The following is a 23,061-nucleotide window of genomic DNA, read 5'->3' on the forward strand; positions in this document are numbered from 1 at the left end:
CCTGAGAGGATTTCCGGTGAAATCCTGAGAGGATTTCCGGTGAAATCCTGAGAGGATTTCCGGTGAAATCCTGAGAGGATTTCCGGTGAAATCCTGAGAGGATTTCCGGTGAAATCCTGAGAGGATTTCCGGTGAAATCCTGAGAGGCTTTCCGGTGAAATCCTGAGAAGAGTTCCGGTGAAATCCTGAGAAGATTTCCGGTGAAATCCTGAGAGGATTTCCGGTGAAATCCTGAGAGGCTTTCCGGTGAAATCTTGAGAGGATTTCCGGTGAAATCCTGAGAGGATTTCCGGTGAAATCCTGAGAGGATTTCCGGTGAAATCCTGAGAAGAGTTCCGGTGAAATCCTGAGAAGATTTCCGGTGAAATCCTGAGAAGATTTCCGGTGAAATCCTGAGAGGATTTCCGGTGAAATCCTGAGAGGATTTCCGGTGAAATCCTGAGAGGATTTCCGGTGAAATCCTGAGAGGATTTCCGGTGAAATCCTGAGAGGATTTCCGGTGAAATCCTGAGAAGAGTTCCGGTGAAATCCTGAGAAGATTTCCGGTGAAATCCTGAGAAGATTTCCGGTGAAATCCTGAGAGGATTTCCGGTGAAATCCTGAGAGGATTTCCGGTGAAATCCTGAGAGGATTTCCGGTGAAATCCTGAGAGGCTTTCCGGTGAAATCTTGAGAGGATTTCCGGTGAAACCCTGAGAGGAGTTCCGGTGAAATCCTGAGAAGATTTCCGGTGAAATCCTGAGAGGATTTCCGGTGAAATCCTGAGAGGATTTCCGGTGAAATCCTGAGAGGATTTCCGGTGAAATCCTGAGAGGATTTCCGGTGAAATCCTGAGAGGATTTCCGGTGAAATCCTGAGAGGATTTCCGGTGAAATCCTGAGAGGATTTCCGGTGAAATCCTGAGAGGATTTCCGGTGAAATCCTGAGAGGATTTCCGGTGAAATCCTGAGAGGATTTCCGGTGAAATCCTGAGAGGATTTCCGGTGAAATCCTGAGAGGATTTCCGGTGAAATCCTGAGAGGATTTCCGGTGAAATCCTGAGAGGATTTCCGGTGAAATCCTGAGAGGATTTCCGGTGAAATCCTGAGAGGATTTCCGGTGAAATCCTGAGAGGATTTCCGGTGAAATCCTGAGAAGAGTTCCGGTGAAATCCTGAGAAGATTTCCGGTGAAATCCTGAGAAGATTTCCGGTGAAATCCTGAGAGGATTTCCGGTGAAATCCTGAGAGGATTTCCGGTGAAATCCTGAGAGGATTTCCGGTGAAATCCTGAGAGGATTTCCGGTGAAATCCTGAGAGGATTTCCGGTGAAATCCTGAGAGGATTTCCGGTGAAATCCTGAGAGGATTTCCGGTGAAATCCTGAGAAGAGTTCCGGTGAAATCCTGAGAGGATTTCCGGTGAAATCCTGAGAGGATTTCCGGTGAAATCCTGAGAGGATTTCCGGTGAAATCCTGAGAGGATTTCCGGTGAAATCCTGAGAGGATTTCCGGTGAAATCCTGAGAGGATTTCCGGTGAAATCCTGAGAGGATTTCCGGTGAAATCCTGAGAAGAGTTCCGGTGAAATCCTGAGAAGATTTCCGGTGAAATCCTGAGAGGATTTCCGGTGAAATCCTGAGAGGATTTCCGGTGAAATCCTGAGAGGATTTCCGGTGAAATCCTTAGAGGATTTCCGGTGAAATCCTGAGAGGATTTCCGGTGAAATCCTGAGAGGATTTCCGGTGAAATCCTGAGAGGATTTCCGGTGAAATCCTGAGAGGATTTCCGGTGAAATCCTGAGAGGATTTCCGGTGAAATCCTGAGAGGATTTCCGGTGAAATCCTGAGAGGATTTCCGGTGAAATCCTGAGAGGATTTCCGGTGAAATCCTGAGAGGATTTCCGGTGAAATCCTGAGAGGATTTCCGGTGAAATCCTGAGAGGATTTCCGGTGAAATCCTGAGAGGATTTCCGGTGAAATCCTGAGAGGATTTCCGGTGAAATCATGAGAGGATTTCCGGTGAAATTCTGAGAGGATTTCCGGTGAAATCCTGAGGATTTCCGGTGAAATCCTGAGAGGATTTCCGTTGAAATCCTGAGAGGATTTCCGGTGAAATCCTGAGAGGATTTCCGGTGAAATCCTGAGAGGATTTCCGGTGAAATCCTGAGAGGATTTCCGGTGAAATCCTGAGAGAATTTCCGGTGAAATCCTGAGAGGATTTCCGGTGAAATCCTGAGAGGATTTCCGGTGAAATCCTGAGAGGATTTCCGGTGAAATCCTGAGAGGATTTCCGGTGAAATCCTGAGAGGATTTCCGGTGAAATCCTGAGAGGATTTCCGGTGAAATCCTGAGAGGATTTCCGGTGAAATCCTGAGAGGATTTCCGGTGAAATCCTGAGAGGATTTCCGGTGAAATCCTGAGAGGATTTCCGGTGAAATCCTGAGAGGATTTCCGGTGAAATCCTGAGAGGATTTCCGGTGAAATCCTGAGAGGATTTCCGGTGAAATCCTGAGAGGATTTCCGGTGAAATCCTGAGAGGATTTCCGGTGAAATCCTGAGAGGATTTCCGGTGAAATCCTGAGAGGATTTCCGGTGAAATCCTGAGAGGATTTCCGGTGAAATCCTGAGAGGATTTCCGGTGAAATCCTGAGAGGATTTCCGGTGAAATCCTGAGAGGATTTCCGGTGAAATCCTGAGAGGATTTCCGGTGAAATCCTGAGAGGATTTCCGGTGAAATCCTGAGAGGATTTCCGGTGAAATCCTGAGAGGATTTCCGGTGAAATCCTGAGAGGATTTCCGGTGAAATCCTGAGAGGATTTCCGGTGAAATCCTGAGAGGATTTCCGGTGAGAGGATTTCCGGTGAAATCCTGAGAGGATTTCCGGTGAAATCCTGAGAGGATTTCCGGTGAAATCCTGAGAGGATTTCCGGTGAAATCCTGAGAGGATTTCCGGTGAAATCCTGAGAGGATTTCCGGTGAAATCCTGAGAGGATTTCCGGTGAAATCCTGAGAGGATTTCCGGTGAAATCCTGAGAGGATTTCCGGTGAAATCCTGAGAGGATTTCCGGTGAAATCCTGAGAGGATTTCCGGTGAAATCCTGAGAGGATTTCCGGTGAAATCCTGAGAGGATTTCCGGTGAAATCCTGAGAGGATTTCCGGTGAAATCCTGAGAGGATTTCCGGTGAAATCCTGAGAGGATTTCCGGTGAAATCCTGAGAGGATTTCCGGTGAAATCCTGAGAGGATTTCCGGTGAAATCCTGAGAGGATTTCCGGTGAAATCCTGAGAGGATTTCCGGTGAAATCCTGAGAGGATTTCCGGTGAAATCCTGAGAGGATTTCCGGTGAATTCCTGAGAGGATTTCCGGTGAAATCCTAAGAGGATTTCCGGTGAAATCCAGAGCGGATTTCTAGTGAAATCCTGAGAGGATTTCCGGCGAAACCCTGAGAGGATTTCCGGCGAAATCCTGAGAGAATTTCCGGTGAAATCCTGAGAGGATTTCCGGTGAAATCCTGAGAGGATTTCCGGTGAAATCCTGAGAGGATTTCCGGTGAAATCCTGAGAGGATTTCCGGTGAAATCCTGAGAGGATTTCCGGTGAAGTCCTGAGAGGATTTCCGGTGAAATCCTGAGAGGATTTCCGGTGAAATCCTGAGAGGATTTCCGGTGAAATCCTGAGAGGATTTCCGGTGAAATCCTGAGAGGATTTCCGGCGAAACCCTGAGAGGATTTCCGGCGAAATCCTGAGAGAATTTCCGGTGAAATCCTGAGAGGATTTCCGGTGAAATCCTGAGAGGATTTCCGGTGAAATCCTGAGAGGATTTCCGGTGAAATCCTGAGAGGATTTCCGGTGAAATCCTGAGAGGATTTCCGGTGAAATCCTGAGAGGATTTCCGGTGAAATCCTGAGAGGATTTCCGGTGAAATCCTGAGAGGATTTCCGGTGAAATCCTGAGAGGATTTCCGGTGAAATCCTGAGAGGATTTCCGGTGAAATCCTGAGAGGATTTCCGGTGAAATCCTGAGAGGATTTCCGGTGAAATCCTGAGAGGATTTCCGGCGAAACCCTGAGAGGATTTCCGGCGAAATCCTGAGAGAATTTCCGGTGAAATCCTGAGAGGATTTCCGGTGAAATCCTGAGAGGATTTCCGGTGAAATCCTGAGAGGATTTCCGGTGAAATCCTGAGAGGATTTCCGGCGAAACCCTGAGAGGATTTCCGGCGAAATCCTGAGAGAATTTCCGGTGAAATCCTGAGAGGATTTCCGGTGAAATCCTGAGAGGATTTCCGGTGAAATCCTGAGAGGATTTCCGGTGAAATCCTGAGAGGATTTCCGGTGAAATCCTGAGAGGATTTCCGGTGAAATCCTGAGAGGATTTCCGGTGAAATCCTGAGAGGATTTCCGGTGAAATCCTGAGAGGATTTCCGGTGAAATCCTGAGAGGATTTCCGGTGAAATCCTGAGAGGATTTCCGGCGAAACCCTGAGAGGATTTCCGGCGAAATCCTGAGAGAATTTCCGGTGAAATCCTGAGAGGATTTCCGGTGAAATCCTGAGAGGATTTCCGGTGAAATCCTGAGAGGATTTCCGGTGAAATCCTGAGAGGATTTCCGGTGAAATCCTGAGAGGATTTCCGGTGAAATCCTGAGAGGATTTCCGGTGAAATCCTGAGAGGATTTTGTTAGCATATGCAATATCGAACATACCCGCAATACCCAATGATGTCAATCATGGTAGGCCATGCCTTTTGAATTGTACCACGTAGTGAATATAATCTTTCTTTTTCGTTTCAACCGTCAAGCGAAGTAGTTCGTTCTTCGGCTCTCTCCCCATTTTCCAATAGGTTATGGGCCAGAGTTTTAGCCATTTTTTTTTCTCGAAAAGTAATTCGCGAAATTTGTCCGAACGATGAACCCACCAGGAAGTTCCCAGCAGGTTGGTGATGGTGCTGCTGCTCAGTGGATGCACCATGGGGTGCACAGTTCAACGAGTCTGCCGTCGATCGAGCATCTAGTGGGGCGAGAAAATTGGCCCACGTGGAAGTTTGCGGTCCAGACGTTTCTCGAACTGGAAGACCTGTGGGAAGCAGTCAAGCCGACACCGAATGCGGACGGAACGGATCCTGCCGTCGACCCGTTGAAGGACAGAAGAGCGCGGGGGAAAATTATTCTGCTGCTTGACCCAGTCAACTACGTCCACGTGCGTGAAGCGAAAACAGCCAAGGAAGCGTGGTCCAAGCTGGAATCGGCGTTTGAAGACACGGGGCTCACGCGAAAAGTTGGTTTGCTGCGAAAATTAATTACGGCGTCCCTAGCAACCAACGGGTCCATGGAAACGTACGTCAACACGATCGTAGCAACCGCCCATCAGTTGCGTGGCATCGGGTTCGACATCAGCGAGGAATGGATCGGCACTCTCCTACTGGCGGGCCTGCCAGAAGAGTATCGGCCGATGATAATGGCACTGGAGAATTCCGGAACAGCAATTACCGGTGACATCGTCAAAACGAAGTTGCTGCAGGAAGTTCGTGTGTCGTCGTCGTCGTCAGCGGCGGGTGCTGCGTTTTCAAGCAACAAGCACCACGGCCGAAAGCCGAAGCAAGCCGACCCACCGCCTCAAGGTAAGGGACCCAAGTGCCGACGATGCCAGAAGTACGGCCACATCGCCCGAGAAAGTCCTCAGAAGGAGCCCAGGAATGGTAACGCGTGGTGCACGGTTCTTTCTGCGTTTCCGAAGATGATAGCAACTGGTACTTCGATTCTGGTGCATCGAACCATTTCTCAAGAACGGAAAGTTCGCTGGAAAACGTCCGGCGGCATGGTGGCACGGTGATCGCTGCCAACCGAGGTTCGATGGAAGTTGTTGCGAAGGGAAGCATGAAGCTGAGACCTGAATGCTGTCCAGAAGACCCTCCGATCGAGGTGCACGAAGTCCACGTGATTCCGGAACTGTCGGCAAACCTGCTATCCGTGAATCAAATCGTGCAACGAGGGCACACCGTCACGTTCACCACCGACGGTGTCACAGTGAAAAATCCAGAGGGACACATCATTGCTACCGGAAGTAGAACGAATGGTCTATTCAAGCTGGACCAAATCCCGTCTACGAAAGCACTGGCATGCGCGCCGGTGGTCACCGCTGATCTGTGGCACAGAAGGATGGGTCACATCAATTTTAACAGTCTGCAGCGCCTGAGGGGCGGCCTGGTGTCGGGCCTCGAATTCAGCGACGTAGTCAAGAAGGATGAGAACTGCAGGATTTGCGCGTTAGGTAAGCTTTCTCGTTTGCCTTTCAGCAATGTCGGTTCAAGAGCGACAGAGCTTTTGGAACTGGTACACTCCGACATCTGTGGACCAATGGAGACGGACTCGTTGGGTGGTAGCCGGTATTATCTCACCTTCATCGATGACAAGTCGCGGAGAATCAGCGTGTACTTCCTAGCCGAGAAGTCGGCGGAAAGCGTGTTCAAGGCCTTCGAAGATTTCCGGCGCTCAGCTGAAAGACAGACTGGTAAGAAATTAAAAGTGCTACGAACAGACAACGGGAAAGAGTTTACCAACAAGCTTTTGAGTGACCATCTGAAGCGATTGGGAGTCCGCCACCAAACTTCGGTCGACTACACGCCCGAGCAAAATGGACTGGCGGAGCGTGTAAACCGCACCGCACCATTGTGGAGCGTGCGCGGTGTATGCTCTTTGAAGCAAACCTACCGAAGAGTTTATGGGCAGAAGCGGCAGCAACGGCTGTGTACCTAGTGAATCGTTCTCCGACGAAGGGGCACGATAAGACACCGGAGGAAATGTGGAGCGGTAAGAAGCCAAGTCTGGCACACGTCCGTGTTTTTGGGTCGTCGGTGATGGCCCACATACCGAAGCAGAAGCGTAAGAAGTGGGATGCAAAGGCGCACGAATGTATTCTCACTGGGTTCGATGAAGACACCAAAGCGTACCGCCTGTGGGACCCGAAAGCGAAGCAAGTAATCAAGCGTCGAGATGTGAGTTTCATCCGTGAAGGAGGAGCGGCACAGGCCGCGAGCAATGTCAAGCCAACAGAAGCACGGACGACGATTCGACTGGACCTGGAAGGCGAATTCCCGTGGGAACCGGCTGCCTGCGAAAGGGAACCTACCGTGCAAGGTAGCACCGAGCAAGCAACGGCAACACCATTCGACGAAGACGATTCCGACAGCGAATACAGCGATACCGTGGGTCCTATTCCAGATGACACTGTGACAACTCCTGCGCTCCCGTCGCGCACATCTTCAAATCCGCCCGAGTCACCGGCGTTGAGGCGAAGCGGCAGGGAGCGCTTCCTTACAGGCAAGTTAAAAGATTATTTTTTCAAAACCACTGGACTGCCCTCCACCCGTTTTACAGGCGAACCTGACGACAGCACGGCAACCGCCGAGCACGATGATGGTCCTGAAGCTCAAGCAAGTCGCTTGCAGCAGGGATTCGTCGTCACAAACCGGACGAAGACCAACGATCCACGTACCCCATCCGAGGCGTTAAATGGTCAACAAGGCGACCTGTGGCGAGCTGCGATGGACGATGAGTATCAATCCCACATCGAGAACGGTACATGGGAACTGGTCGAGTTGCCACCGAACCGCAAAGCCATAGGGTGCAAATGGCTGATCAAGACGAAGGAGGATACCATGGGGAACGTCGTCCGTCACAAGGCCAGGCTGGTGGCCCAGGGATTCTCGCAGAAGTTTGGCGTCGACTTTGACGAGGTTTTCGCTCCTGTCGCCAAACAGGCCACATTTCGTTCGCTCTTGACCATCGCAAGCCGGCGCCGAATGCTGGTGAAACATGTGGATGTCAAGACTGCGTACCTTCATGGGAAGCTGGACGAGCCCATCTACATGAAGCAGCCGGAAGGATACTCCACGGGAGACCCCAACACAGTTTGCCGTTTGCGGAGAAGCATATACGGGCTAAAGCAATCGGCTCGTGTATGGAACCTACGGATTGACGAGGTGCTCCGGGAAATGGGGTTCAAGCCTTCGGAAGCGGATCCATGCCTGTACGTCCGGCGAAAAGGCAAATCGATATCGTATATCCTGCTCTACGTCGACGACATGCTGATTGCCACTCGGAACGAGGAAGAATTCGCCATGATTTTCGGAGAGCTGCGGAAGAAGTTCGAGGCTGCCAATCTGGGGGACGTGAAACAGTTCCTTGGCATTGAAGTCGAACGAGATTCCGACGGATTCAAATTGAACCAGCGCAGCTACATCACGAAGCTTGTAGAACGACACGGTCTGAAGGACGCCAAACCGTCGAAGATACCGTTGGATCCAGCCTACCTACAGCAGAAGGAGGAGGAGAATCGGCTGCCGAGCAACGCGCAGTATCTCAGCCTGATTGGAGGTCTGTTGTACGTGGCTGTCCATTCACGTCCGGACATAGCGGTCAGCACATCGATTCTGACACAGAAGTCGAGCTGCCCCACGCAGTTGGATTGGCAGGAGGCCAAAAAAGTTCTCAGGTACCTGAAGGCTACATGCGACCATAAGTTGCACCTTGGGTCGTCGAACTCGGGTTTGGAGCTGTTTGCGGATGCTGACTGGGCCGGCAACCACCGTGACCGGAAATCCAACACCGGTTTCCTGATTCGTCTCGGAGGCGGTATCATAAGCTGGGCATCCAGGAAGCAAACCTGCGTTGCGCTATCCTCCACAGAAGCGGAGTTCGTGGCGTTGGCAGAGGCTTGCCAGGAGCTCACTTGGATGAAGAAGCTGCTAGTGGATTTCGGCGAGGACGTCTCGGAACCAGTACCAACCTACGAAGACAACCAAAGTTGTATAAAGCTAGTTTGTAGTGATCGAATTGAAAAACGATCGAAGCACATTGAAACTAAATATTTCTATGTTAGGGACCTGCAAGAGAAGAAACAGATTAGTTTGCAATATTGTCCAACTGAAAATATGCTTGCAGTTAGTATATCTAAACCTTTGCAACAGTGTAGGATTAGAATATTGAACAAGCAGTTAGGGCTATTGCCAAGTCAGTTCGAGGAGGAGTGTTAGCATATGCAATATCGAACATACCCGCAATACCCAATGATGTCAATCATGGTAGGCCATGCCTTTTTGAATTGTACCACGTAGTGAATAAAATCTTTCTTTTTCGTTTCAACCGTCAAGCGAAGTAGTTCGTTCTTCGGCTCTCTCCCCATTTTCCAATAGATTTCCGGTGAAATCCTGAGAGGATTTCCGGTGAAATCCTGAGAGGATTTCCGGTGAAATCCTGAGAGGATTTCCGGTGAAATCCTGAGAGGATTTCCGGTGAAATCCTGAGAGGATTTCCGGTGAAATCCTGAGAGGATTTCCGGTGAAATCCTGAGAGGATTTCTGGTGAAATCCTGAGAGGATTTCTGGTGAAATCCTGAGAGGATTTCCGGTGAAATCCTGAGAGGATTTCTGGTGAAATCCTGAGAGGATTTCCGGTGAAATCCTGAGAGGATTTCCGATGAAATCCTGAGAGGATTTCCGATGAAATCCTGAGAGGATTTCCGATGAAATCCTGAGAGAATTTCCGATGAAATCCTGAGAGGATTTCCGGTGAAATCCTGAGAGAATTTCCGGTGAAATCCTGAGAGGATTTCCGGTGAAATCCTGAGAGGATTTCCGGTGAAATCCTGAGAGGATTTCCGGTGAAATCCTGAGAGGATTTCCGATGAAATCCTGAGAGAATTTCCGATGAAATCCTGAGAGGATTTCCGGTGAAATCCTGAGAGAATTTCCGGTGAAATCCTGAGAGGATTTCCGGTGAAATCCTGAGAGGATTTCCGGTGAAATCCTGAGAGGATTTCCGGTGAAATCCTGAGAGGATTTCCGGTGAAATCCTGAGAGGATTTCCGGTGAAATCCTGAGAGGATTTCCGGTGAAATCCTGAGAGGATTTCCGGTGAAATCCTGAGAGGATTTCCGGTGAAATCCTGAGAGGATTTCCGGTGAAATCCTGAGAGGATTTCCGGTGAAATCCTGAGAGGATTTCCGGTGAAATCCTGAGAGGATTTCCGGTGAAATCCTGAGAGGATTTCCGGTGAAATCCTGAGAGGATTTCCGGTGAAATCCTGAGAGGATTTCCGGTGAAATCCTGAGAGGATTTCCGGTGAAATCCTGAGAGGATTTCCGGTGAAATCCTGAGAGGATTTCCGGTGAAATCCTGAGAGGATTTCCGGTGAAATCCTGAGAGGATTTCCGGTGAAATCCTGAGAGGATTTCCGGTGAAATCCTGAGAGGATTTCCGGTGAAATCCTGAGAGGATTTCCGGTGAAATCCTGAGAGGATTTCCGGTGAAATCCTGAGAGGATTTCCGATGAAATCCTGAGAGGATTTCCGATGAAATCCTGAGAGGATTTCCGGTGAAATCCTGAGACAATTTCCGGTGAAATCATGAGAGGATTTCCGGTGAAATCCTGAGAGGATTTCCGGTGAAATCCTGAGAGGATTTCCGGTGAAATCCTGAGAGAATTTCCATGAGAGACGAACTAGCTAAGGGCTGAAAGTCTCTTTAATAAAGTCAAATCAATCAATCAATCAGATAATTTCCAGTGAATTCCTGAGAGGATTGCCTGTGAAATCCTGGGAGCTTCACAAATGATAAAGTTTTAAATTTTGACATTTTGGATGAAGATTCCGATTATGAAATCGACAATGATTTTTCATAAGGGCCTAACTGACTTGATCGGTTTCTCTTCGTCGACTCTCTCTTTCGCTAATAAATAACTTGATCAAAACGAACAAAATCATTATTCTTTTTGTTTCTATGGCAAGATGTAGTCATCTCCTTCGCATTTCAATCAAAAAGTTTTGGGAAAACTCAATACACATTCTGTAATGACACAAAGAGAGCATCGATGAAGAGAATTCGAAAATATCAGTTAGGCCCTAATGAGGAATCAGTGTCGAAATATACTCGATACCCCTAAAGAACTTAATTCATAAAATAATCCACTGCACGAATTTATTCTGGCCTGCTTACTCTCACACGAAATTTGACGTTTGAGCGGTGTCGGCACCTCTCAAATGTCAAATTTCCTGTGAGAGTAAGCAGGCCAGCATAAATTCGTGCAGTGGACCATCTCTTAACCCGGGATTTCCTTGGGAATTTCTTCTGTGAAATTCCCATGGAAATTCCATTCAGTGTACAACTAGATTCCTTCCCCTCACATGTCCAAATCGAGCGTCGATAAAGCAGAACCTTGAACTGTCATTTCACACGCTCGTCGTTGTTTGTTTTTGTTTATTCTCGTCTCTCGGGCGCACAGTGCGGTTTGCTCATTTCGCGAAAGTATTTTCGCAACATTATTCCGGATTTTCCTCAGAATAAATCTAGAAAACATCATTTTAACACGGGGCAACGATGACCGGCCAACCAGAGGAACTACCGACAACGGAAATTGCCCAGTTTGTGCACGACATTCGACTGAGGTAAGTTGTTCAGGAAATCCCGAACGTACGTCCTTGCCACGAAGGCTATTGACCTTTCGCTCCGTATGTGTAATGTTTACAGCAAAATCGTCGGTTCCCACAAGCTTACATCCCGGACGCTAGCGCTGCTGAAGAACCTCATCAGCAAATCGGAATGGACCACTGCCGAGTGAGTATTCTTGCCGTTTGTCGTATGAAATATCCATCTAATCAAGCCGGGTTCGTTTTAGGTGTCTCATGAAGACCATCCGCCGACAGGGACACTTTCTGGTGTCGGCCCTCCCCCAGGATATCGTAATCGCCAACACGGTGCGTCGGATTTTGAAAATCGTCCGTGAAGAGTACGATTCCGCCCAGCTGCGGATTCACTTTGACGATGCTCAGACTTCCCTGTCGTTGCACAAGCTGGTCACGCAAACCAGCGAACAGAAACGGGGCGACTATTCGAAGCCCCAGGAAGGGTTGCGGGACGCGCTGTTGGAGCATCTGAGCGAGATCGAGACTGAACTGGAAACGTGTTCGGAAAACCTTTCCTCCCAGGCGACGGAACACATCCACTCGTCGGAACTGATCATGACCATAGGGCATTCGAAGTCTGTCGAAAAGTTTCTGAAGAAGGCCGCGGAGAACCGGACGATCGAGGTGATTGTGGCGGAATGTGCCCCGGCATGCAAGGGACACCAGCTGGGGGTGAATCTGGGCAAGGCCAAGATTCAGACGACCGTTATTCCGGATTCGGCCATCTTCGCGATGATGTCCCGGGTGAACAAGGTCATTATCGGAACGCACAGCGTGCTGGCCAATGGAGGGCTGCGAGCGATTTGTGGGGCGTATTCGTTGGCACTGGCCGCCAAGCATTTCTCGGTGCCGGTGATCGTGCTGGCTCCGACCTACAAACTGACGCCGGTGCATTTGTCCAACTACGATCAGGATGATTTCAACATTCTGGGCAATGCGGAGGCGGTTATTCCTTACAGTTCGCCGGCGGCTCGGTTTGCCAAGGCGTACAATCCGGCGTTCGATTACGTGCCGCCGGAGCTGGTGACGCTGTTTGTGACCAATACGTAAGTACACATTATATCTACTTGACTTTAACATTTGGCGTAGCGAGGATTTTTTTTGAAAGCAGGAATCTTCCCAGAAACCCTGGAGGAATTCCTAGAAGAATTCCTAGAGGAATATCTGTTATACATATCCGTAGATTTCCGGAAAAAAAAATCCTGGGGGAATTTCTGGACGAATCTTTGAAGGAATCCCAATAGTAATTTCTGGGAATCTAATGGAATTCCTGGAGGAATCCTTGAATTTTGTCTGGAGAAATCGCTGAAGATATTTTTGGAAAAATCCCTAAAGGAATTCCTGGATGAATCCCTGGAAGAATCCCAGGAGAAATTCAAGGAGGAATCCCTGGAGGTATCCGTAGATTTATCCCTGAAGGTATCCGGAGGAATTTCTCGAAGAATTCCTGGACGAATCTCTAGAAGAATCTTTGGAGAAATTCCTGAGAGATCTCTAGATGAATTCCTGGAGGAATCCTAGGTGGCATTTCCGGAGGAATTCGTTTAGAAATTCTTTGAGAATTTCCTGAAGGAGTCCCTGTAGGAATTTCTGGAGGAGTTTCAGGGAAATATCGGTAGGATTTCCCAATGGAATTTTAAGGGGAATTTCTGGAAAAATTCATTGACGAATTTCTGGGGGAGGAATTTATGATAATATCTCTGAAGGAATCCCTAGAAAAATCTTTGGGAAATATCCAGAGAAAGTCCGACACTTATCTCTTGAGGAATTCCTGGAGAAATATCTGGAAAAATTCTTGAAGGGATTCTTAGAGGAATTTCTGGTGAAATCCCTAGTGGTATTCCTGACGGAATGTTATGAGGAATTGCTGGACATGTTCCAGGAGGAATGACTGTATAAATCTCTAATGGAATCCTTGTAAAACTTCTGGACGAATCTCAAAAGGCATCCCAGTTGAAATTTCTGAGAAATCTCTTGAGGAATTCCCGAAGGAATCCCTGAAGGAATCCCAGGAGGAATCTCTGGTGGAATTTCTGGAGGAATCCCTGGTGGAACTCCCTGAGAATTTCCAGGATAAATTTCTTGAGGAATTTCAGGATTTCCCGGAGGAATCTCTGGATGAATTTCTGGAGGAATTCTAGAAATTCCTAGAGTTTGGAGGAATTTATAGACGCATCTCTGAAAGAACCCCTGGATTTTTTTTGGGAAATCTTTAAAGAAATTCCTGCAGTTATCTCTGTAGCAATTCCTGGACGAATTTCCAGAGGAATTCTTCGACGCATTTTTAGATGAATTCCTGTAGGAATTCCTAGACGAATCTCTGTAGGAATCCCTGGGAAAAAAATTGGGGAATCTCTAGAATGCCAGGAGGAATTTCTGGAGGTATCTCTGGAGGAATTCCTTTAGAAATTTTCTAGGGATTGCTCCAGAAATTTCTCTAGGGATTTCTCAAGGAATCCAGAAATCCTGGAGGAACCATGGAGATTGTCTGAAGAAATCGCTGGAGGAAACCCTTGATGAATAGCTGGTTGAATTCCTGGAGAAATACTTACTCTCAATCTTGGGCACCCACGGTGGTGCCTGGAGAAATACCTTGAGAAATTCCTAAAGAAATTCATGGGTAAATTCTTGAAGGAATTTCTGGAGAAATCCCTGGAGGAATTCTTGGAAGAATTCGTAAAGAAATCTCTACTATACATATCCCTAGAAAAATTCCTGGAGGAATTTCTGGACGAGTCTGAAGGAATCCCTATAGAAATTTCTGTGAAACCTCTAGATGAATTCCTGAAGGAATCACTGGAGATTGTCTGGAGAAATTCTTGGAAAAATCCCTGATGCAATTCCTGGACGAATTCCCGGAGAAACTCCTGGACGAATTTCTGGATGAATACTTGGGAGAATTCCTGGACGAAACTCTAGATTCGAAATTCCCTAGAGAAATCCCTGTAGGAATTCCTGGAGACACTCTACAGAGAAAATCCTGGAAGAATCTCTGATGGAATGTCTTGAGGATTTCCTGGAGGAATTTCTGGAGGAATCCTTTGAGGAATTGCAGAGGGGAATCCTTGAACATATATCGACACGTTACTACACAACTCGGCGCTCAATTAATCTCTGCGATTGTGCATCGGCCGAAGGCATATTACAATGCTATCGGCGAGCACGCAGAACGGCGAGAGCATGAGAGACTAATCCAGTGGTTATCTACAAATTTCTTGGAAATATCGGGAGGATTTCCCGGAGGAAGCTCTGGAGGAATTACTCTAGCAATCCTTTGAGGAAATCCTGGAGTAATTCCTGGAGAAATCCCAGGAGGTATTCCGGGAGGAAATCCTGAAGGAATCCCTAGAGGAATAACGAAGGAAACCCTAGAAGAATTCTTGGAGGATTTTTTGGAGAAATCTTACAGGGAATTTCTATAGGAATCCCTGAGGGAGTTACTGGACAAATCTCTAAAGCAATCCCTGAAATAAAATTCTGAGACTTCTATAGAGGAATTCCTGGAAGTATTGCTGGACGAATCTGTGGAAGAATCCATTGAAAATTTTCTGGGAAATCTCTACAGGAGTTCTGGGAGAAATCCAGGAAGAATTTCTGGAGGTAGCCTTGGAAGAATTCCTTGGAAATTTCCTAGAGAAATCCATGTCGGAATTCCAGGAAGATTCTTTGGAGGATTTTCTGAACGAATTTCTGGAAAATATAAGAATTTCCCGGATGAATCAGTGGAAGAATTTAAGCACGAATCTCTGAAGGAATCCTTAAAAAATTTGGGGAACCTCTAGAAGAATTCGTGGAGGTATCTTTGAGGTACTTCATGGAGAAATCCTTGGAAGAATCCCTGGAGGTTTTCTGGAGGACTGGAGAAATTTTTGGAGGGATCCCTGGAGGAATTCGTGGAGCATTTTCTTTAGAAAACCTAAATGAAATTTCTACAGTTACTGGACGAATCTCTTAAGCAATCCCTGAAACAAATTCTGGGACTATACGAATCTCTGAGGGAATCCCTGGAAAAAATCTAGGAAATCTCCAGAGGAATTGCTTGAGGAATCTCTGGAAGAATTCTTGATGGAATTCCTGCAGGTGTTTTGATGGAATCCCTGGAGGAATGCCTGGATAAATCTCTGAAGCAATATTTGTAGGAATTCCTGGGGGAATTCCTGGAGGAATATCTGGAGAAATCCTTGGAAGAGGATTCTCAGGAGGAATGGATGGAGGAATCCCTGGAGGTTTTCTGTGTGAATCTCTGGAGGAATTCCTTGAGAAATTTGTGGAGCAATTCCTGGAAGAATCCATGAGGAATAACTGGACGAATCTGTGGAGGAATCGCTGAAGATATTTCTAGAAAAATTGCTTGAGGAATCTCTGGAGGAATTTTATTGGAATTGTTTTTTTTTGGGCTTTTTTTAGAAACTTTCCAAGGATTCCTCTAGAAATTTCCCGAGAATTTCTCAAGAAATTTCTCCGTTCATTTCTTTAGAAATTGCTTCATGGACTGCACTAGGAATCTATTCAAAAATTTCTAAAAAAAACCCTCAAAGATTTCTCCAGAAATATGCCCAACGATTCTTCCAAGAATTCTCCCGTAGTTTACTTCAGAATTGTTTTTTTTTCTAAGGATTTCCCAGGAATCCTTCCATGCTTTTTTGCCAGAAATTTCCTGAAACAGTTCCTCAATATAGTTGTTATACAAATAAAACTCAAAAAAAAAATTTGAATTTAATTCAAGAGTTTCTTTGAAAATTTGAGGAGCTCTTGCTATGCCTCCGGCGGGCAATCTTCCGGATTTTTTGTTAGCTGGTCAATCCGGTGTCTGTCGCCGTGGGCTACGAGATTGATGATAATAGATGCCATTACCAATGGAAAATAGCAACCACCAAGGCAAAATATGAGTTAATTTTGAAAACGAAAAATTGAATTTTTGATGTAAACAAACGATTTTCATCTTATCTCACTTAGCGCCTCTACAATTGGGGGTCATCCAAATTCACCTATTAATTTGAGGAGCTCTTGCTATGCCTCTGGCGGGCGATCTTCCGGATTTTTTGTTAGCTGGCCAATCCGGTATCTGTCGGCATGGGCATGAAGAATAATGATAATAGAAGCCATTGCAAATGGAAAATAGCAACTTCTAGAGCAAAAAATGAGTAAAATTTGACGACAAAAAATTGACTTTTTTATGTAAACAAACGATTTTCTCCTTATCTCACCAAGCGCCTCTATTATTGGGGGTCATCTGGATTAGCCTATACCGTTCAAACAACGCCTTCCTACAAACAATAAAAATGTTCATTTGACTCACACTTTGACAGTTCTCTCTGCTCGATTGGCTCACAATGGCCGCCTCCGCACATCTCTATAATGTAGGATTACTAGTCGGGAAGGTCGGGAGCACAACAATGTGTAACTTGCCATCAGCTCACGGCGTGAAAGCCGTACATATAATTTTCACACATTCTCCCGGATTTGCAGCGATGCTCCACAGTAGAAATCCTCTACATAGAGATAAGCGGAAGTTATATATGTCGATTCGGCAACGCTGTTCATTTTGTTTACATCAGCTGCCAACACTTGCTGCAAAGCTAGATGTTCAAACTTTGTGCGTGACTTCGTAGTGGTTCAAGTTGTTTTGTTTACATTTTCTAATTATAATAGATTTTTTTCAAAATTTTGAAAAAAATAGCGGAGCAATCGATGAAATCTGAAATTTATTGTAAAGTGTTAAGCTAAACATATCGGCAGAACTGAAGCAAGAAGCAGCAATGAAAGTTTTTTCGAGAAGTGCAGCAACAAAAGTTTCGTCATAAGCTTGAGCTTTTGAAAGCAGAATTAATTAAATTCTATCTTTTTACTAAACTTACATATACCGTCAATTTCTCGATATTAAAAATAAATAATTTTAATTTATTTAGCTCGGATTGCAATACCGTTCAATCGACGCCTTCTTACTAACGATCAGCCTGTTCATTTGGCTCACACTTTGACAGTTCTTTCTGCACGATTGGCTTACCAATGGCCGCCTCCGCAGATCTCTATAATGTAGGATTACTACTCCACAGTGAGTAACAGTTACACATGCGATGTATGGAGCAGTTTAAGCGTGCAGACTATGTTACGCAAACCACTCAGTAGGTGGCAGGTCCAAGGGGTTGGCCATTCAGCACACTTCGTTTGTGCCATTATTTTTGAGCGTGTGCCAATGTGTGCCAAAACTGTGCCGGATAATTTTCAGTGTGTGGCCAAGTGTGCCGAACGTGCCCAGTGGGGTTTTTTCTTTGAATGTTTTTGCGCTAATGAAGTACCCTGTCAATTTTTGTCGAATGTTGTTGATCTGATTGGTGTTTACAAACAAAATCCAACCCAGCATACTTGATAAAAATGTGAATAAACGGTTTTTTTCAATCGTGAGTATTTTGACAGGTTGATTCTATAGAGCAACGTTGGATTTTATTGTTGTGCCCATGTGTGCCGAATTGTGCCGGCATGTGTGCCGAGATGTGCCGGCATGTGTGCCGGGCACAATGTGCCGAGTGACCAACCCCTTGGGCAGGTCCCAGGGTGGCAGTAGTGAGCAAACGTCAAACAGGAGCAAAAACGATGCGAGCGCCGTGACCGAGCGATTTGCGAACTACAAAATCAGGGTGGCCACCCAACCGGGAAAACCGGGAATCGCAAACAACCGGGAAAAAAACCGGGAAAATACCGGGAATTTGCTTAGAACATGAACTTCCCTTGGTGATGGAAGTCCAGGATAATCTGTATTATTGCATCTACAATATACACTCCCGTTAATATAAGATAATAAGTCAAAGAAACTTTGAACATGATTTAAAAGAAACTTTTTCAAAAAATTTTGTATGTAAACTTGAGCCGACCTACTGAATGTAAACTTAACTCAAAGTTGCCAAATTTTCTAAAAAATGAATATAAACTTACGGCAGTGTCGCTGGAAGTTGGGTCGACCAAATTTTAAGATGAGAGCGGTAATATTGTGCGTTTAGCACCAAATTGATTTCCGAAAAAACTTCATTGACTTCCGCTGCCTTTCCTTTGCGTTAAACATAACGTCGGAAGTATGTAGTGCGCTGTACAGTAAATCTGGTTTTCTATACAGCGCACTACTTCCGATGTTATGTTTAACGCATAGGAAAGGCAGCGGAAGTCAATGAAGTTTTTTCGGAAATCAATTTAGTGCTAAACGCACAATATGACCCATTTTCTATTAGCTTTCAACTGCTTTTTACAGAACATAGCTAAAAAATCTAGAAAAAAAGTTATTAAGTAAATTAATCCTTGATGTCATCGGCCAAAAGTTTGGGGTCACTTTCGCAAAACATGGAAAAGTGATTTGTTGATATCTTCGTCATCTTTCATTCAATTTTAATTCTTCTTGGCTTATTTGAAACAAAATGAATGATACTTACTGCATAGACATTGAACCACACATATTTGTTGAAATTTACATACTAAAACTTAACGTAAAATTGCCTCATTTTTTGAAGCGTGGTAAAATGTGCTAACTTTACATAATATTTTTATATACAAAAATCGTTAAATACGTTAAGTTGAAGACATCAAACGTAAATTTAGTTAATTATCTTTGAAATGAGCCAAAAATAATTAAAATTGAATTATAGATGACGAAGATATCACCAAATCACTTTTCCATGTTTTACGAAAGTGACCCCAAACTTTTGGTCGATGACATCAAGGATTAATTTACTTAATAACTTTTTTTCTAGATTTTTTAGCTAAGTTCTGTAAAAAGCAGTTGAAAGCTAATAGAAAATGGGTCATATTACCGCTCTCATCTTAAAATTTGGTCGACCCAACTTCCAGCGACACTGCCGTAAGTTTATATTCATTTTTTAGAAAATTTGGCAACTTTGGGTTAAGTTTACATACAAAATTTTTTGAAAAAGTTTCTTTTAAATCATGTTTAAAGTTTCTTTGACTTAGGGAATCGCACCACTTGGGCGGTGGCTTCTATATTCGTCTGTTTTCCACTATAACTCAGTCAAATTTGAACCAATTGACACAACTTTTGGAATGTGGTGAGATAGGTATAGTATCTACAGTTGACGTTCGCTCGGTGCAAACGCTTTAACTGCAATGCTTTTTAACTGCAAGTCCGCTAAGTGCAACAATTTTGCAGTTATCGCACCGCTATCCGTCAAAATGAAATGTCATCAACGATGCGATGTTTTCTGCATGCACTTTTGTTGCAATGCGATGTTTTTCGAATGCACATTGGTTGCATTCTGCAGCAACTGACAGTTATGTGACGTCTGTCAGTTGTTGCAGTTATCGAATTTTATTCGGTAAGTGAAACGTAAACATGTTGCAGTTATCGAACGTCTACTGTACCCGTGTACAACATTTCAAGTCAATTGGTTCAAAATTGACTGAGTTATAGTGGAAAACAGACGAATATAGAAGCCACCGCCCAAGTGGCGCGATACCCTATTATCTTTTGAATGACACCTAGGGTTTTGAAATCGGACGCAAATTGGCGGAGATATGGGCCTAAAAAAATGACATGTTTTTGGTGGGGGTGGCCCCAAACTTTTGAACGGGAGTGTAAGAATTATTGTGATTTTTCTAAAACAGGATCTATCAATACTAGATCCTAGATACTAGATACGGAGATCGAAACCTAACCCTTGAATAATATCACAACACGTTGAAAAAAAACGCATTTTGTACTCAGCATAAGCGTGGTGGCCAACTGCGTGACCGATGGAAGGTTAATCAAAAGATTGACTTTTGATACTTCATAGAAAGTTTTGAGATCTTTGCATTTTATTCTAGATGTGTATAAGAGAGTTACAATTATTGTAATAACAAACAGTACAAAAGGGAAATATATCCTTCTAGGCATTTTATTCGTACAGTAGACGTTCGCTCGGTGCAAACGCTTTAACTGCAAGTCCGCTAAGGGCCGATTTCTTCACCTCGGCTTAACCGATAAGCCAGGTTTACCCATACAGTTAAACCTGGCTTAACGCTTAAGCCAGGGTGAAGAAATCGCCCCTAAGTGCAATAATTTTGCAGTTATCGCACCGCTATCCGTCAAAATGAAATATCAACAGCGATACGATGTTTTTCGCATGCAATTTTGTTGCAGTGCGATGTTTTCCGTATGCACATTGGTTGCATTCTGCTGCAACTGACAGTTATGTGACGTTTGTCAGTTGTTGCAGTTATCGAATTTCATTCGGTAAGTGAAACGTAAACATGTTGCACTAATCGAACGTCTACTGTATTCTATCTGTCAAGAATTCTAACAGAGAACATTATCAAGGATTCCTCCAATAATTATTTCAAAGTGTTTACAAACAATTTACGCAGATTACCATTACTAATTTGACCAAGATTTTTCCAATAAACCTCTAGAGATTTTCGCGGGATTGCTTCGGTGGACTCTAGAGAAGTATATTCAAAAATGCAATATGATTTTTCTCCAACGATTTCACTTGGCATTTCCATTACAAATTTCTACCATAATTCTATAAGATTCTAACAGTATTTCAGCCAGATTTTTCCTCCACCGACAACTTTGATATCAGTAAGATTTTTTTCCAGCTTCTCTAGAATATTTGCTCAGAGACGGAACTTCCACAATTATAGTTTTTAAAAATTAGCTTGAAGTATTGTTGGAAAAAGTCAAATTTATTTTCTCGGTAAAAAGTAAATCAAATCATCACTTTATTTTAAACTTCCAATAAAGCTAGTTTAATATGTATAAAATTTCAAAAATATTTCCTTAAACAATATATCAATTTTTCAGGATTAAAGAAAATGACAGTTTCATTATAAAATTTAGCCTTTATCAAATTATTTGTTTCTATTATAAATGCTTCAACTAGAAGGGACAGTCACCTTTGAACTTTCGCTCTGTTCGAGCAACGCTCCCCGCTTAAGTGTTTCTCTGTATCACTTAACAAATTCAGAAAAGTGAGAAAATTGAAAATAGTAATGAAAGTGTTCCGATTTTACCATATAAATCAGTTTCTACAAAACCGGAAAAAAGTTGTTGAAGAACCGGGAAAAACCGGGAAATAATCGGGATTTTTTTTTTACCAAGTTGAGTGGCCACCCTGAAAATATTTGAACTAACCGTTAAAAAGGGTAACGATGAGAAGTGAGTAGGGTGAGACGTCTGTTTGTCTGTGATTTACTGTCGCTCTTGTACAACCAAAAACCTGCGCTGTCATGACTCTTCTGCGACATGTGTACTGCTTGGGGACGTGTCCGTAGGCCGAGTTGTTAGAACCAAACTTTGCGCTACAGTGAGGATCTTGATGTCATCTTTTGGAATGTTATCTACGACAGCATTCAGTTAGGCTAATCGACTCCATACCCAGTGGAATTTATTTATACTTTAATCCTTCTTCTTTTCTTCCCACCCACAGTGGAGGTAATGCCCCGTCGTACGTCTATCGATTGCTGAGCGAACTTTATCACCCAGACGATAACGAGCTTTAGGATAATGCGAAGCAGGACGACGTCCGTCCAAAAGGTAAATCGAGAGATAACAAATGACACGCCAGGCACATCAAATTCTGAAGGTAAAGTTTATTCACATAACAAACAACTTATCTATACGCTAGGGTTTTCTGTTATACAATAAATTACGTATGTATATTATTGAAAAGCCGATTCTGCTGGGGCGTCTCTCGCTGGGGCTCTGAAACCACCCCGAAATCCTTTTATTCGATCGCCTTGGCCGATTTCTTATTCCACAGCTTGGACGCCTTGTAGCTGGTGATGTTGTAAAACTTGGACAGCCCCTTCAGGCGCTGGTTCAGGCTCTCGGTGGACGCTTTCGTCTTCGATTCGCGCCCGTTCCCATCCGTCGTCAGGTTGGAAGTAGAAGAGGACGACTCGGCGCCAGCACCGTTTCCCATGTAGATGGGTTGCATCTTGATACTCTCCTGGCGTTCCACCAGCCGACAGCGGACCAAGTGTTGCTCCTGCTGGTGCTGCTGCTGCTGCTGTTCCTGGTGTTCGGTGTTTTCGTCCAGTCGGATTTGCACCCGCGGAGGTTTCGGAAGCGAGTTGACTCGGTTCAGAGCGGGGGTCTTTCCATGGGAGTCCTGGTCTTCCTCCGGAAGGTCGGCTTCGGTTGCATCGCGAAGGGTTGATGAGTTCGACGAAGAAGAGGACGACGACGAATCGATTGTGACCTGATCGGCGTCGGAAGCAGAACCAGTGCTGACTCCACCTCGTACGATGATGGCCGTTTCCGGAACGGCTTTCATGTTGACATTTTCGATTTTGGTCACGTTGTAGTCGATTGGCAGCAACTGGTGGGTCGACGGAGTTGGATTGATCAGTTTATGGGATTGACTGATCAGCACCAGACTGCGGCTGCGACAGGGTGTGACCTCGACGATTCGAATCCGGTAGTAGAGGACCTGCGGAGAAGAGAATAGATTAGAATGACGTCGAGATTCAGGAATGGAACATAGTGTCACAGTGCCATTAGTAATGCTACGCTCCCTAATGAAGTCTCTCGTCACACAACAAATCGGTTGTTCCTAAGATTCAAGTTCACCAATAGACTATGATTTAACGCGTCCATCACTCCGAATCTCTATTGACTGTGACAAAATCGAAGCGGTTAAAGAA

The 23,061-nt window shown here is 45.1% G+C and overlaps 2 protein-coding genes across 3 annotated transcripts in view; one reads left to right on the plus strand and one right to left on the minus strand.

Annotated features, from left to right (window-relative positions):
- Positions 1-11,208: 11,208 nt before the first annotated feature.
- LOC109408933 (translation initiation factor eIF-2B subunit beta) lies at positions 11,209-22,089 on the plus strand. The gene is made up of 4 exons (XM_019682330.3): positions 11,209-11,412; positions 11,495-11,581; positions 11,643-12,476; positions 21,843-22,089. Exons 1-4 carry the CDS (start codon positions 11,345-11,347, stop codon positions 21,913-21,915), a joined length of 1,062 nt encoding a protein of 353 aa, XP_019537875.3. The 5' UTR covers positions 11,209-11,344; the 3' UTR covers positions 21,916-22,089.
- Positions 21,986-23,061, minus strand: part of LOC109408932 (uncharacterized) — a 59,004-nt gene continuing 57,928 nt past the window's right edge. For both annotated transcript variants that reach the window (XM_062844147.1, XM_019682329.3), the window contains one exon: positions 21,986-22,847. In XM_062844147.1, coding sequence (XP_062700131.1) covers positions 22,140-22,847 — 708 coding nt within the window. In that variant the 3' untranslated portion in view covers positions 21,986-22,139. The remainder of the gene's footprint in view (positions 22,848-23,061) is intronic.

This window comes from Aedes albopictus, chromosome 1 (assembly GCF_035046485.1).
Source record: "Aedes albopictus strain Foshan chromosome 1, AalbF5, whole genome shotgun sequence".
NCBI classification, from domain to species: Eukaryota; Metazoa; Arthropoda; class Insecta; order Diptera; family Culicidae; genus Aedes; species Aedes albopictus.